The 17675-nt window shown below is 42.4% G+C and overlaps 1 protein-coding gene across 2 annotated transcripts in view; it reads right to left on the bottom strand.

Annotated features, from left to right (window-relative positions):
* Positions 1 to 17675, bottom strand: part of BORCS5 (BLOC-1 related complex subunit 5) — a 107291-nt gene that overhangs the window by 89008 nt on the left and 608 nt on the right. For both annotated transcript variants that reach the window (XM_017945677.3, XM_017945676.2), the window contains exon 2: positions 13697 to 13840. In XM_017945677.3, coding sequence (XP_017801166.1) covers positions 13697 to 13840 — 144 coding nt within the window. The remainder of the gene's footprint in view (positions 1 to 13696; positions 13841 to 17675) is intronic.

The raw sequence follows: 17675 nt of genomic DNA, 5'->3' as shown, positions 1-17675 counted from the left end.
ATTCAGAAGGCTGAGTCAGAAGCATTGGTTGAACCCATGAGGGAGAGGTTGCAGTGAGCCAAGATGGCACCACTGCACTCCAGCCTGGGCAACAGAGACTCCAGCTCAAAAAAAAAAAAAAAAAGAAAAGAAAAGAAAATCAAAGTAGAATATCCCAAATACAAACTTGGTTAATAATTTTCTTTTTTTTTTTTTTTTTTGAGACAGTCTCACTCTGTCACCCAGGCTGGATGCAGTGATGCAATCTCAGCTCACTGCAACCTCCGCCTCCTGCTTTCAAGTGATCGTCCCACCTCAGCCTCCCCAGTAGCTGATTACAGCTGTGCACCACCATGCCCGGCTAATTTTTTTGTTTTTAGTGGAGATGGGGTTTCACCATGCTGGCCAGGCTGGTCTCATAAACTCCTGACCTCAAGTGACCCACCCACTTCAGCCTCCTAAAGTGCTGGGATTACAGGCATGAACCACCACGCCCGACCTGGTTAAGAATTCTTTTTGGCATCTTTTTTTTTTTTTTTGAGACAGGGTCTCATTCTGCCGCCCAGGCTGGAGTACAGTGCTATGAAAACAGCTCGACCTCCCAGGGTCAAGCGATCCTCCCACCTCAGCCTCCCAAGTAGCTGGGAGTACAAGTGTGCACCACCACAGCCAGCTAAACTTTTTTTTTTTTTTTTTTGTAGTACAGACAGGATCTCGCCATGTTGTTCAGGCTGGTCTCGAATTCCTGGGCTCAAGTAATCCTGCCACCTCGGCCTCCCAAAGTGCTGGAATTAGAGGCATGAGCCACTGTGACTGGCCAGCATCTTTTAATTATATGTTTTTAAATATGTATAGAAGACTTTTAAACTAAGAATACCCTCGGCTAGGTGCAGAGGCTCACGCCTGTAATCCCAGCATTTTGGAGGCTGAGGCAGGCGGATCACGAGGTCAGGAGATGGAGACCATCCTGGCTAACACAGTGAAACCCCGTCTCTACTAAAAATACAAAAAAAAATTAGCCGGACATGGTGGCGGGCGCCTGTAGTCCCAGCTACTCGGGAGGTTGAGGCAGGAGAATGGCATGAACCCGGGAGGCGGAGCTTGCAGTGAGCCGAGATTGCACCACTGCATTCCAGCCTGAGCGACCGAGTGAGACTTCTCAAAAAAAAAAAAAAAAGAATACCCTCTGCGACCCTGCCTTCTCTATGTGGCTACCTGCTATTCATCCCTCAAAGCTCAGCTCAATGTCACTTCCTCTGGGAAGCCCGCCCCAAATTCCCAGGCCAAATTAATAATTATCTCCTCCATGTTTATCTCCTCTTTGGGACATGTGGCCAGTATTACTAATACGATAATATTATGAGTACTTGCCTGTCTAAATCACCCACAAAACAATAAGGTCCTAAAGGGCAGCAACTATGTCTTCTATTTTTTGTATCTGCACTGTCTGACCACATCAGGCACTTAGCAGGTGTTTATCAATATGTTGCAGAAATGAATGACCAATTAAAGGCTGCTGGCAGGAGGCTCTTAAAATGGAAAAAGTGGTATCAGACAGAAAAATATGGATTAAAAAGCATTTTTTAAAGGATTTCTGCTTCTGCCTATGAAGGATTAACTGCTATTATGCGGTAATAAACAACTAGAAAACCAGACAAAAATACAGAAACACTAATTTCTGATATTGTATAACAGGCAGCACAGGGCTTTGATTCCTGATAGAAGGAAAACAAGCCCTACCATTTTCCCAGCTTATTACCTAAAGGCAGTTTCCAAGAGGCAGACCAGGGAGGTGTCTTGGTCAGTACAGGCTCCTACAACAAGAACACCATAAACTGGATGGCTTAAACAATATACATTTATTTCTCACAGTTCTGGAGGCTGGGAAGTACAAGACTTAGGTGCTGGCAGATTTGGTATTTGGTGAGGGCACTCTTCCTGGTTTGCAAATGGCTGTCTTCTCCTTGTGTCCTCACATGGCTAAGAGCAGAGGGAGGAAGCAACCTCCCTCCCCCTCTTCGTGTAAGGACGTGACTCCCAAGATACGAGGGCTCCACCCTCATGACCAAATCCCTTCCCAAGGCCCCATCTCCTAATACAGCACACTGGGGATTACAATTTCAACCTGTGAATTGGGGGGAGACAAAATCCTTCAGTCCATAGCAGGATGGACATCAAAAAAAGCCTAGTAGCCGGCCGGGCATGGTAGCTCAGGCCTGTAATCCCAGAACTTTGGGAGGCCGAGGCAGGCATATCACGAGGTCAGGAGATCGAGACCATCCTGGTTAACACGGTGAAACCCCATCTCTACTAAAAATACAAAAAAAATTAGCAGGGCGTGGTGGCGGGCACCTGTAGTCCCAGTTACTCAGGAGGCTGAGGCAGGAGAATGGCATGAACCCGGGAGGCAGAGCTTGCAGTGAGCCGAGATAGCGCCACTGCACTCCAGCCTGGGCGACAGAGCGAGATTCCGCATCCAAAAAAAAAAAGGCTAGCAGCCTCACTGAGTTAGAGAAAGAGCAAAGTTTGCAGAAACTAAAGTGGGTAGGATTTACACAGCAGAATATGGGAGAGAAGGGGGCAGCCTTGAGAACTGCACAGGGTACCCTTAAATCTCTGAAAACATCATCTGCAAATTTGTAAGGTGAAACTCCAGAGACTGGAGAAACAGCTAGAGAGAAGCAGTAGACCAAACATTTTCTGAAGAGCTCATGTTCCCACTAGCCACCGTGGAGAGACTTCATAATACACAAGGCAACAGGTAGAGTATTCAGAAGGATTTCACCTTAGTAGTGAGGCTAAATTAAACTAGGCAAAGACTGCACTAGATGAGCCCTAATGATATTTAAAAGAAAGCATGGGAAGGGTCCCAATGACTACAAGTAACTTAACCATATGCGTATGCCAGAATAAAGTCTAGTATCCTTAAAGGAATAAAACAAAATCCAGGCCAGGTATGGTGGTGCATGCCTGTAATCCCAACACTTTCGTGGACTGAAGCAGGTGGATTGCTTGAGCCCGGGAGGTTGAGGCTGCAGTGAGCCATGGTGATACCACTGCACTCTAGCCTGGGCAACAGAGCGAGGTCCTGTCTCTAAAAGAAAAAAAAAATTTAGTAAAGTAAATTTTAAAATAAACGCACTCTAATCCCAGTACTTTAGGAGGCTCAGGCAGGTGGATCACCTGAGGTTAGGAGTTCGAGACTAGCCTGGCCAACATGGTGAAACCCCGTCTCTACTAAAAGTACAGAAATTAGCTGGGTGTGATGGTGGGTGGCTATAATCCCAGCCACTCGAGAGACTAAGGCACGAGAATTGCTTGAACCCTGGAGGCAGAGGTTGCAGTAAGCTGCGATTGTGCCACTGCACTCCAGCCTAGGCAACAAGGGCGAAACTCCCTCTCAAAAATAAAATAAAATAAAAGTACTCATATATTCAAAAAGTAGAGGAAAACATAAGCATGATAAGCAGAGAGATCAAAGACATTTAAGGGGGAGAATCTAAAGCTGAAAAATACAGCATCTGAAATTAAAAACACCTTGGATGAGATTAAAAGCAGTACAGACATGACAGAAAAAAAGACCACTGAACATGGAAACACAGCAGTAAAAATTATTCAAAGTAAGAACAGAAAGGAAAAAACTAAAAATAAAAGTTGAAAGGCGTGTCAGTGACCTGTGAGAAAATATCAAGTGGTCTAACATAGAATTGGAGTCCCACAAAAAGCAGGTGGTGGGAGCAGAAAAATATTGGACGACATAATGACCACAGTATTTGATTAAAAGTACAAACCTGTGGATCAAAGAACATAGAGAACACATTAGTGTGAACTTATCATTTTCAATATATAGGAAATATACGCCAGGCATGGTGGCTCACACCTGTAATCCCAACACTTTGGGAGGCTGAGGTGGATGGATCGCTTGCGCCCAGGAGTTTGAGACTAGCCTAGGCAACAATGGGAAACCCCATCTCTATAAAAAATACAAAAAGATTAGCTGGGCTTGGTGGCATGCACCTGCAGTCCCAGCTACTTGGGAGGCTGAGGTAGGAGGATTCCTTGAGCCTAGGAGGTCAAAGCTGCAGTGAGCCGTGACTGTGCCACTGCACTCCAGCCAGGGTGAAAGGGCAAGATTGTGTTGTCAAATATATGAACATATAAAAATAAACATAGGTATAAATGTGTGGCTGTGTATCTATGGATTCCCTAGCTAAATCTTCTGAGAAGGTCTGGAAATGGATTCTAAATACGACCCTCCATTAAAAGAACCAGGGTTCCTTTAAGAAATGCCTGATTCTAGAGCTGGGGCCATGGAAGAACAAGGTAAGTCTGGAACATTATATTGTGCCGGAAAATAAAGATATTTTCAAAGAATAAGGGGAATATGTTAAAAGGACACAGCAAGTTAGATTGAAGATGCTGTCACTGGCCAATTTTGGAACATTTTGAGATTGAAAAGAAATAATGATAATAACAGATTACGTACCACTCATTGGATAAAATAGGAGTTGACTGTTCCACACTGATTTGAATAAATAAACGGGGAGATGAGAAACCTATTCCTTCCAGTAGAATATAAACTAATAAATGTAGAAGGAATGAAAAAATTTGAAAACAGTTATTTGGTAGCTATCACAGCATAATTAATTCAAGCAAGAATCATCAATAGATATTACAACTAATGAAATAAAGGTAGATTAAAAAATGAGATTTCATGGAGTCTCACAATATCTCTTCAAAAACTTAGTAATTACACCAAAAAAATGACTTTATAACAAAAGTGGGCAAACAAAATGTTCAGATAGATAAAAACAGGACTTTTTTCCAGCTGACCTATACTGCAAGATATGCTAAAAGAAGTCCTTTAAACTAAAAATAAATGACATCAAATAGAAACTGGAGAAAGGGATTAGGAATTCTGGAAATGTTAACTATGTGGGTAAACATCACATTTTATATATAGTTATTTTCTTCTCTTAATCTCTTCAAAAGATATATTATTGTTTAAAACAAAAACGTGTGTGTGTGTGTGTGTGTGTCCGTGTGTGTGTCCGTGTGTAAACTACTATGGGATTTCTAACATATGTAGATGCAATATACATGAAAGCAATAGCACAAAGAAGTGAAGGTGGGCCAAGCGTGGTGGCTCATGCCTGTAATCCCAGCCTTTTTGGAGGCCGAGGCAGGCAGATCACCTGAGGTCAGGAGTTCGAGACCAGCCTGACCAACATGGAGAAACCCTATCTCTACTAAAAATTTTAAAAAATTAGGCATAGTGACATACACTTGTAGTTCCAGCTACTCGGGAGGCTGAGGCACAAGAATCACTTGAACTGGAGAGGCAGAGGTTGTAGTGAGCTGAGATTGTGCCAGTGCACTCCCTCCTGGGCCACAGAGCAAGACTTTTTCTTAAAAAAAAAAAAACAAAAAACAAAAGAAGTTGGGGGGGGAATGACACCACACCATTGAAAGGTTCCTACATTTTACATGAAGTGATACAATAGTAATTCTAAATAAACTATGATAAATGCAGACTATATTGTAACCTCAAGAGCAACCACTAAAAAATAACGCAAAGGAGTATAACTTAAAAAGCCAAAAAAGAAACTAAAATGGAATATGTACTTAAAAAAAAAAAAATGCAATTGACCCAAAGGAAGGAGGAAAGGAGTATGAAAGTAACCAAAAGCACACAGCACAAATAGAAAATGAAGAGAAAGGCCAGGTGTGGTGGCTCATGCCTGTAATCCCAGCACTTTGGGAGGCCAACGTGGGTGGATCACAAGGTCAGGAGATCAAGGCCATCCTGGCTAACACGGTGAAACCCCGTCTCTACTAAAAATACAAAATTAGCCGGGCATGGTGGCGGGCACCTGTAGGCCCAGCTACTCGGGAGGCTGAGGCAGGAGAACAGCGTGAACCCGGGAGGCGGAGCTGGTAGTGAGCTGAGATCGCGCCACTGCACTCCAGCCTGGGTGATAGAGCGAGACTCCGACTCAAAAAAAGAAAAAAAAAAAAAAAGAAAAGAAAAGAAAGAAAATGAAGAGCAAAATGGGAGACCTAAATCCAACCATATCAATTTACACACTAATTAAAAGGCAGACTATCAGCCTAGATACAAAACCAAGACCCTACTATATGCTGTCCACAAGAGATGCCCTTTAAATATAAAGACATAAATCGATAAAAATAAGTAAAGAATAGTAAAATGTATACTATGCAAATACTAAGTGTAAGAAAGCTGGAGTGGCTATATTGATACAAGACAAATTAGACTACAAGACAGGGGTAATAACACATCGATAGGACATTATCATAAAGATGGATCAATATAATAATCATTAATGCATATATGCCTAATAACAGACTTTCAAAACATACAAAGTAGAAACCAATGGAATAAACGGAATAGACAAATTAACAAAAATGGCTGGAGATTTGAATACCTCTCTTTCATTACGTGATCAAATTAATGAAATAAATCAATATAGACAGACAAGATTTGATGATCACCATTTCTTGACCTAATTGATATTTATAGAACACTACACCCATTAACTACAGAACACATTCTTTTCAAGTGCACATTACTCGCCTAAGAAGATTCAGTATTTGTTGAATAAATAAAATGAATAAATACATAATACACAAGTGGAAGATGGAACATGCTGAATTTAAAGTGACTGTATGGACAAACAGAACGAGACATTGGAGAAACAGAACAAGAAGTTGCAGTTGGCCAGGTGCAGTGGCTCACACCTGTAATCTCACTGTTCTGGGAGGCCAGGGTGGGAGGTTTGCTTGAGCCCAGGAGCTTGAGACCAGCTTGGACAACAAAGTGACACCCCATCTCTAAATTAAAAAAAAAAAAAAAAAATTAGCCAGGTGTGCCACATCTGTGGTCCCAGCTCCTTGGGAGGCTGAGGTGGGAGGATCACTTGTACCTGGGAGGTCAAGGCTGCAGGGAACTATGATCGTGCCACTGCACTCCAGCTTGGATAACAGATCAAGATCCCATCTCAAAAAAAAAAAAGAAGAAGAAAGGAAAAGAAAAAAAAGTTGAAGTTGATGACAGAGTCTTACGATCATCTTGATGTCTATATTTCAGAATACTTAAAGCTCCTTAGAATCTTGGTTTTCCAAAAGAACACTAGGCAAAATGCTGTGCAGAGAGGAATAGAGACTAATGAATAGATTTAAAAAAACAAGAAAAACAGAATACCATTGGGTGGGGAGGTATCACAAGCTAAAGGAAGGGAGTTTTAACAAGTGGGATGGAAATCTGTGTTAAATATGGAAAAGAGGAGGAGGATGTGAACTGAGAAAATAACTTCAAGCATGAAAAGAAAACACTAGTAATCCTCCAAAGCAGCAAATATGGAAGAAATTATATATATGAGAGCCTATCCAGGGGAACTTCCCAAATGGCAGAGGTATCAAGGATGCAGGGACAGCATATAGCAGCCATGAAGTCAGTAAGTTTAACAGCAGAAATGAGAAAAGAGAAAGCACGGTAGCCAGGAGGGCAACTAAATCGAAAGGAAGTGTTTGTCTTGTTTTTAAGATGGGAAAAGCTATATATTCCAACCAGAGGAAAGAGGTCCACTAAGCTGGTTGCTAGACTCCCCCCCGCCCAAAAAAAAAAAAAAAAAAAGGCAGGAGCAAAGTCCCAGCAAATGGAACGAGTGAAACAGAATGGCATTAAGTTTCAGAGAAAGGCATGGATACCCTCTCTGAGATTTAATGGAAAGAAACAAGAATGGATGCAGGCACACAGAGATTTATGGGAGTGAGGGGGGAAAATGAGGGTGTTCTGGTGAGACAGCTTCACTTTCTCAATCGGTTGAAAGCAACCATTCACCTAGTACTTCCCCGTCTTCTGAGTAAGGCTAACTCAATGCTGGTAAACAGTTATGTTTATTCTTGTTTTTGTTTTTACACACAACTCACACTTCTCTGAATAGCCATGATTAACAGCTTAACTGAAGAGCTATTACAAATACAAATCTATAAAGTAATCAGGAATAAGTCATCAATCTTTCCGATATGGTATTTGGGGGAAAATAGACTTAGGATTACCCCTGGGTTTAGAGATGCCCTTTAAGCCATCCAGAGAAGACTGTGGCTCTGATTAAGATCCATTCTCTTGTCCCCTCCTTTGGCTGCCATTTTCCAATGCAATGATAAGGTCTGACAGCTGGTAGAGGCAGACATCTGATGAATGCAAAGACTTATTTGTCCAGATGATAGAAGAATGTGAAGAAACTGGTCATTTGAAACCTAGCTTCATCATGCTCTCCTTATTGATTGCCCTTTTTCCATTGCTTCATTCTCCCCTAGCTACACGTTCAAGCTCTAATTCTCAATGTTCCGTGTGATTTGAAAGCTTTCACTGCTGTTCCATGAGATTTCGCTCCACTCTGAAAGCCCCAGGCTCTTTTTAATGATCAAAATCTACTTCACACGCATCATGTTCTTAACAACCAAACACCAAACTCCCAATAAAGTTGCTTAGTATCATTTCAGTATCTACACTGTATATGTTTGATCGTCCTTGTTACTAACAAAGACAGTCTCTTCCCTAGGCAGCAAGACAATCTCTTATGTTGTACCCAAGGTCAGTAACAAAAATGATAGCTCAGTTGCAAAGAATGTCACATGCACGCATGTGTGTAAATATGCATATATTCATCTACTAAGGGTCAACAGAATAATTATTTTTGCAACTTTTACATATAAAACATCAACAATATTACTTTTGCAAATATTTCCTTTCTATGGAATGATATACAATAGAGCGGGATTCATTAAAAAATATAAGTGGTTGAATTTCAAGTAAGAAATCTATACAGGGTTTGTTAACTTCTTGGAATCTTGCTAACTTACATCAAATCTACTATTTTGTCTTTGTGTTCTGTCACAGCCATTTGTGGCTACTTTCTAATTTTCTAATCTTTAATTTCCTATAAAATGCTTTACATGTCAAAATAAATTACTAATTCAGACATTGCTATGAAAAACAGAAATCCCTTTGATCAAAAAAAGGAACAGATATTTGGATTATGGAGCATAAATTATACTCTGGTATATTTATGCAAAAGGGTTAAGGCCAAAGAAAGAATCTGCTTGCTTATTAAAAATGCAAACATTACCTCAGTCATACAAATAGCCCCAAACTCGCCCAGCCACTGCCTCTGCAGATCACCCACCAGCATTAGCATTACATCATATGACATTATGAAACAATAGTGAACTCTGTGTAATACTTGAATATATTGTTTTGAAAGAATAAACTGTCATTAAGTTGAATAAAAGCTTTCTGAAATCAAACCTGGGGGGTACAGCCTTCACTGTGTGGCCTTTTTACTATTTTGAGGAATGGCCTCATCCTGAAAGCAGGAAAGGGGGAAAAAGAGATCAGAGTATAAAGGCGACAGTGATGTGTGGCCCCTGAAGCAGCTCAGGAGGCAGAGGGCAGGGCTTTTAATTATCAGGCAGAACAATGTCAAAGCAGGAGGCTCTGCAACAAATGCTGCACCTAAAAACCCAAACAACCTCATACCCACCACGCTAGTTCCTGTATATCCTAGTGATTTCTATAATGGGCTTTGCTGGAATTGGAAACGAAGTCTCATTCTATGCCCTGATGCAATCTTAAAATGTGCTATCACTTACAGCCATGTGACTTCAAGCAATTAATTGAAGCTATCTAGGCCTCAATATTTTAATCTATAAAAATAGAAAGAACAATAGCTATTATGTAGAAGCATGGGGGATAAGATACTATTATCATAATTACACTTATCATTCCCACCCCCTTTGCCTATCTTTCCTAATCACGGCCCAAGATGTTTCGTCTTCACAAGTGAAACATGAGCATTGCCTTAAATGCTCACTGGCTTTTTGCTTGCTGTAGTCTGGCCACAGCCACATGTTGTCATTTCTAGATTCATGCCATTCTCATCAAGTGGGGGTGCAGTGAGAGGATGAATTATAGAAACTATTTTCTATAGTATTTTTTAAAACTTGGGCCGGGCATGGTGGCTCATGCCTGTAGTCTCAGCACTTTGGGAGGCTAAGGTAGGAGGCGCACTGGAGTCCAGGAGCTTGAGACCAACATGGGCAACATAGTGAGACCCTGTCTCTACAAAAAAAAAAAATGCATTTTAATTAGCCGGGTGTGGTGGTGCACACTGTAGTCCCAGCTACTCTGGAAGCTGAGGTGGGAGGATCACTTGAGCCCAGGAGGTTGAGGCTGCAGTGAGCCATGATCTCATCTCTACCTTCCTTAACCAAATCCCAGATAACCTCTTCCTATAACCTGCTCCTTACTAGCCTTCCTCCTTCCTACACCTATTCTCAATGTTCTTAATAACCAAGGCTCAAAGAGGTGGAAAAACAAAGCCAGACAACCTAATAGTTGGTGGCAAAGTCCCAGTTAAAACTCATTTATCAATGAAACCAGGTCCAGTTGCATTGCATTAACTGTATCACATTAATTATTCACTTTTAGGGCACTCGGTGATGATTTATTTATTTTGAGACAGAGTCTTGCTTTGTCGCCCAGACTGGAGTGCAGTGATGCAATGTTGGCTCACTGCAAGCTCCACCTCTTGGGCTCAAGCGATACTCCCACCTCAGCCTCCTGAGTAGCTGGAACTACAGGTGCCCACCACCATGCCCAGCTAAGTTTTGTATTTTTTGTAGAGACAGTGTTTTGCCATGTTGGCCAGGCTAGTCTCAAACTCCTGTGCTCAGGTGATCCAACCGCCTCGGCCTTTCAAAGAGCTAGGATTATAGGCATGAGCCACCATGCCCAGCCCTCAGTGATGACTTCAAATCTGAGGTTAGCTTCCCTTAACACCAAGTCTTCTACATATTTCCCCTACTAGTGATTATCATAAAACAAATTACAGTTAATCCTTGAACAACATGGGTCTCAACCACATGGGTCCACTTATATGTGGATTTTCTTCTGCCTTTGCCACCCCTAAGACAGCAAAACCAACCCCTCCTTTTCCTCCTTCTCAGCCTACTCAACGTGAAGACAATGATGAAGATCTTTCTGATGATCCACTTCCACTCAATGAATAGTTAATATACTTTCTCTTCCTTTTAATTTTCTTTTTTTTTTTTTTTTTGGAGACTGAGTCTCACTCTGTCGCCCAGGCATGATCTCAACTCACTGCAACCTCTGCCTCCTGGGTTCAAGCGATTCTTGTGCCTCAGCCTCCCAAGTAGCTGGGACTACAGCTGCACGCCACCACACCCAACTAATTTTTGTATTTTCAGTGGAGATGGGGTGTCAGTATGGTGGCCAGGCTGATCTCGAATCCCTGACCTGAAGTGATCCATCCTCCTCAGCCTCCCAAAGTACTGGGATTACAGGCATGAGCCACTGCGCCTGGCCTTCCTTATAATTTGCTTCATACATTTTCTTTTGTTTAGTTTACTTGATTGTAATAATACAGTATATAATACATATAACATAAAATATGTGTTAATCAACTGTTTCTGCTATCAGTAAGGCCTCTAGCAAACAGAAGGCTATTAGTAGTCAAGTTTTGGGTAAGTTGAAAGTTATATGCAGATTTTTGTGGGTTTTTTGTGGTTTATTTTCCCCTGAGATGGAGTTTCACTCTTGTTGCCCAAGCTGGAATGCAACGGCACAATCTCGGCTCACTGCAACCTCCATCTCCCGGTTCTAGCAATTCTCCTGCCTCAGCCTCCCGAGTAGCTGGGATTACAGGCGCGCGCCACCATGCCCGGCTAATTTTTTGTATTTTTAGTAGAAACGGGATTTCACCATGTTGGCCAATATGGTCTCGATCTCCTGACCTCAGGTGATCCACCCACCTCAGCCTCCCAAACTGCTAGGATTATAGGCCACCATGCCCAGCAGACTTTTTTTTTTTGAGACAGGATCTCACTCTGTCGCCTAGGCTGAAGTATACTGACATGACTACTGCTCACTGCACCCTTGACCTCCTGGGCTCAAGCGATCCTCCTATGTCAGCTTCCCAAGTAGCTAGGACGACAGACATGTGCCACCATGCCTAATTTTTTGTATTATCTGTCAAGACAGAGTTTCACTGTATTGCCCAGGCTGGTCTTGAACTCTTGGACTCAAGTGATCCTCCTGCCTCAGCCTCCCAAAGTGCTGGAATTACAGGTGTGAGCCACCATGCCCTACTATTGTTAGCTTCTTTAGAGAATCACATTATTCCTCAAAATCATGAAAACTAAGAAGATGAATAGGCCAGGCGAGGGGGCTCACGCCTGTAATCCCAGTGCTTTGGGAGGCCGAGGCGGGTGGATCACCTGAGGTCAGTAGTTCAAGACTAACCTGACCAACATGGTGAAACCCCATCTCAACTAAAAAAAAAAAAAAAAAATTCTAGCTTGGCATGGTGGCAGGCATCTGTAATCCCAGCTACTTCAGGAGGCCGAGACAGGAGAATCGCTTGAACCTGGGAGGCGGAGGTTGCAGTGAGCCAAGATCACGCCATTGCACTCCAGCCTGGGGGACAAGAGCGAAAACTCTGTTTCAAAAAAAAAAAAAAAAAAAATATATATATATATATATATATAAAACATATATATATATAGTGTTATTTTACATAAAAGTCAGAATGTTTACCAAAGTCTAACCCTGAGGTCTGTAGGGAAGAAATTGAAAGCTTGTATTTCCTTATCTATGAAACAGATGAAGCACTGGTAAGAATAAGACAATATATGGATCATCTATAAAGCACCATTTGTTTTTGTTTTTTAAATAGTGTGGAACAGTGTAACATAAGATTTGACATCAATGAAGAAGGTTCAAGTTCAACCTCTCTATATGCCAGCTGCCTGATCTCACCCTAATCACTGAAACACGTTTAACGATGTAAGAATTAAAGGGATGATATGTGTACGAGGAAGGACCTCTTAATACAAATAGCTATGTAAATGTAAGATGTTTTACATTGTATTATACCAAGTTAAATAAACCAGGGCCTTATGTTCATTATTTCCTAATCTTTAGTGGGGGTGAGGGAGGAGGGAACTAAAGGACTCTTACAGCAGAAACACCAGTTAATATAAAATCATCTCCACCACTTAATGGAGACACGAAAATAATAAAGTTGTGGCCTTGGTGTCAAAAGGTAACTACCACAATATATGCTAACTGGGTGGGTAATCTCTCTTTTCAAACACACACTCTCACATAAAACAGCCGCCAGGATTAATTACAAGTGTATCAGTAGTGATGGAGATTTCCTCTACGGATCTGAACTAGTCCACCCACTGTCCGGATCACAAATAACAATGAAAATCTTTTCATGGGAATATAACAGGAAAGGGCCATTTTCGACCTCATTCATTCACTTACTCAGTCCCTATCTTATACCAGGTTCTATTTCAAGTGCTGGGAATTCAACAGTGAGCAAAAGAGGAAATACCATCATGGAGCTCACATTCTAGCCGAGAAATATAGACAGTAAACATATTTGCAATAGGTCAATGATAATTAAGGGCTATAGAGAAAAACAGGTAGGGAAAGGTCTGCAATTTTTAATTAGGGAAATCAAGAAAGGCTTCACTGAGAAGATGCCATTTAAACAAAGACCTAAAGGAGATGAGAGAGCAAAATAAATGGATACATAGAAAGAAAGTAGTAGGGCTACACAAATCTCTCCAGCAAGTTCAGATAAAACAAAATGCAATCCTTTACCTTTCAGAAGAGGCTGGAAGGTTGGAATCTCTTGCAACTTGATGACATCGGGATCGTTGCTGACGTTCCGTGAGGCCTGGGAGCCCTGAGCTACAACCACAATATCATCCATCTTGGCTCTATGCTTGGCTGGTGAAGGAGTCACTGAAAATCAAGTTACACTGCTTAGGAGATGCGTATTAGTTAGGCACCTCTGCCTCACCAAGGCAGTTTTCGGTGTAGTGATTAAAAACAATAATTTTATACAATGTAGCTATCTTGCAGTTGGGGTTGGGGTGGCAGGGATGAATTATAGAAACTATTTTCTATAGTATTTTTAAAAACTCAGGCTGGAGCCAGGCACGGTGGCTCATGCCTGTGATCTTAGCACTTTGGGAGGCCAAGGCAGGCAGATCACCTAAGGTGAGGAGTTTGAGACCAGCCTGGCCAACATGGCGAAACCCTGTCTCTACTAAAAATACAAAAATTAACAGGGCATGGTGGCGGGTGCCTGTAATTCCAGCTACTCAGGAGGCTGAGGCAGGAGAATCATTTGAGCCCAAGAGGCAGAGGTTGGGGTGTGGTAAGATCATGCCACTGCACTCGAGCCTGGGCAACAGAGCGAGACTTTGTTGCAGGAAAAAAAAAAAAAAAACACCACCTCGGGCTGGGCGTGGTGGCTCATGCCTGTAATCTCAGCACTTTGAGAGGCTGAGGCAGGAGGATCACCAGCGTCCAGGAGTTCAAGACCAACCATAGTGAGACCCTGTCTCTACAAAAAAAAAAAAAAAAAATTCTTTTAATTAGTCAGCTGTGGTGGTGCACACTATAGTTCCAGCGACTCAGGAAGCTGGGATGGATCACTTGAGCCCAGGAGGTCAAGACCGCAGTGAGCCATGATCACACCACTTCATGGGTAAGAGAACGACAGTCTCAAAAAACAAAAAAAAACAACAACAACAACGAAAACCCTCAGACATTACAGGAATTTATTTTATTTTGATGCAGAGCCTCACTCTGTTGCCAGGCTGGATGGAGTACAGTGGTGCAATCTCCGCTTACTGCAACCTCCGCTTCCTGGGTTCGAGTAATTCTCCTGCCTCAGCTTCCTGAGTAGCTGGGACTATAGGCACATGCCACCACACCCGATTAATTTTTGTATTTTTAGTAGAGGTGGGGTTTCACCATATTGGCCAGGCTGGTCTCAAACTCCTGACCTCGTGATACAACTGCCTTGGCCTCCCAAAGTGCTAGGATTACGGGTGTGAGCCACCGCACCTGGCCCATTACGGGATTATATAACATGAATAAACTTCTTTCGTAACTAAACGTTTTCTTTTTCAGCACATAAAAGTATAGGCAGATTTTTTTCATTTTCTCCTTCTTTAATTATTCTGATATCTTGACATATATATATATACCTATTTCTAAAACGAGAAATAAAGGGTACAAAATTTAACTGTGACTTGCCCAAAGTCAGCAGTGCTAGAAAGTTAGGAAAGGAATTAGAGGTCTCTAAGTTACTGGTACACAAGGCCCATCTCTGCGACACTGGAGTTGCAAAGCTGTCTATCCACCCTACCACATCAAGCCAGCTATGTTAAGTCCAGGAAAACACCCTGGTCTCAGCCCCCAAATGACTGGCCTATTCCAGACGCTTCAGCCTCCTTTTTTTTTTTTTTTAAGTCAAGGTGGCTGGGCACGGTAGCTTACGCCTGTAATCCCAGCACTTTGGGAGGCCAAGGCAGGTGGATCACTTGAGGTCAGGAGTTCGAGATTAGCCTGTTATCTCTACTAAAAACACAAAAATTATCCAGGCGTGAGGTCCCTGTAATCCCAGCCACTCAGGAGGCTGAGGCATGAAAATTGCTTGAACCCGAGAGGCAGAGGTTGCAGTGAGCCAGGATCATGCCATTGCACTCCAGCCTAGGCAACAGTGAGACTCTGTCCCCCCCCCCCAAAAAAAAAAAGTTTATTATTTAAACTCCTGGACTCCAGCAATCCTCCCACCTGGGCGTCCTGAGTAGCTAGGACTTCAGCCCCCTCATTCTTAAAATTATAGCATTAGTCCAGGGCAAAAATAGCTAGTAAGTCCATTCTAGGCTGAGGCAAAAATCAGAAATTTGGAGGACAAAGGAGGAGATCAATTCAGGTTCCTTGGGAGAAAGTAATCCATTTGGAGGGAAGTGATTCATATTATAAAGGACTCCCTGGACCAAGAAATCATCCTCTCCCCCAAATATCTTCCAGACTGGGGCATGAATGAATCTTTAAAGTGTTTTATGCTCTAGAAGGTAATATTCCCAGGCTCATTATAGTCATATCTCAAAGGTTAATCCAGGGATGCCATAGAACTGCTCTGTCTCCTAGAAGCTCGTCTCCGGAAGCTTGGCATTCCCTTTTTTAGAAAAATCTCTGCTGCTTTTATTTCTTTTCAAGAAATATTTCTTTACCTGTTTTGGTAATTTACCTAGCATTTTACAAAAGCCATGCCAGAAATCTTTCCTGCAATAAATTGTGATTCCTCCTTCCCCAGATGCCAGAGCAAAGGGGAGTTCGAAACATTCCAGCTAGCCTCTACTACCTTATCTGTAAAATGGGATTACTGCAAAAATTCTATGTAAATGTATGTAAAGTACTTGGCACAGGGGAATAGGCAAATTCTTTTTTTTTTTTTTTGAGATGGAGTCTCGCTCTGTCGCCCAGGCTGGAGTGCAGTGGCCGGATCTCAGCTCACTGCAAGCTCCGCCTCCCGGGTTTACGCCATTCTCCTGCCTCAGCCTCCCGAGTAGCTGGGACTACAGGCGCCTGCCACCTCACCCGACTAGTTTTTTGTATTTTTTAGTAGAGACGGGGTTTCACCGTATTAGCCAGGATGGTCTCGATCTCCTGACCTCCTGATCCGCCCGTCTCGGCCTCCCAAAGTGCTGGGATTACAGGCTGGAGCCACCGCGCCCGGGGGAATAGGCAAATTCTAACATCGGAAATGCGCAAATGCTGCTGGTTCATGGGCAAGCAAGCATATTAAAAAGATGCCACACCGCTTCCCCCCAAAATATGTTTCTGCCCTGCCATAGAGGCAAGAATGTCAGATGTCACAATGATTATATTTCTTACAACAAATATGACACTCTGGGCCTTCCAAAGAAATAGAAAAACGTAGCAAAGCTAGTAGACGCTGCCCACCATTCAAAGCTGTCCCAATCCAGTCCCCCAGAATGTAGGTCTGAACTAGTCTTGAAGGTCACACTTCAAAGTGAAACACCCTTAGATCTATTAGCTTGCCTATTTATGAATTACAAATCCTATCAAGAACAGAGAACTTCTAAAATCGGGGACTCTTTTTAGGACCCGGATTAACCAATTTGCATTAGCAACCCCGGAGCTTAGCCAAAGCACTCCCAGCTGTCCTGGCCTGCGTGGGTAACAAAAAAAAGCAGCAAATGGTCCTCAATTAAATATCAGCTGTTTTATGTATTGAACACTCACTGTATCGCAAACACAATAATCCTCCCATTCTTGTCTCAAACGCTTAGAGGAATCTAAAATTCATGGACAGGGAACAACAATGGAAAACACCAGAGCCTGCTGTCTGGTCAACCTCTATAAGATTAGAAAAGGACCAAGACACCTTCTGAGAAGAAAAAGCTGTTTCTGGAGACCTCTGCACTCAAGAGTTCAAATAAGTGGACACCTATCACATATCCCTTCAGAAAAGGAACCTCTAACACCGGTTTTTAAGAAACAGCCTGTTCTTAGAGGTCCTATAATCCATCCACTGTGTGAGCCAAATCTCACTACATCAGCCATGAGCACTAGAGCCAAAAATTAATTAGGTCGTCTTTTAAACAGTAGGCTGTAGCTGGGAGAAACGGCTGTTTTGAAAATAAATAATGGGCACCGGCGCCCACGCTGGCTTAGCTTGCAGTCACAGGCACTTCCATCAGGGGAATCGAGGCCAGGACAGATGGTGACTTTTTTTTTTCCCTAGTAACATGGT

This window comes from Papio anubis, chromosome 9 (assembly GCF_008728515.1).
Source record: "Papio anubis isolate 15944 chromosome 9, Panubis1.0, whole genome shotgun sequence".
Classification (NCBI taxonomy): Eukaryota; Metazoa; Chordata; class Mammalia; order Primates; family Cercopithecidae; genus Papio; species Papio anubis.
Note: the sequence above shows the minus strand (reverse complement) of the source record. Positions and strands in the feature narration are given on the sequence as shown.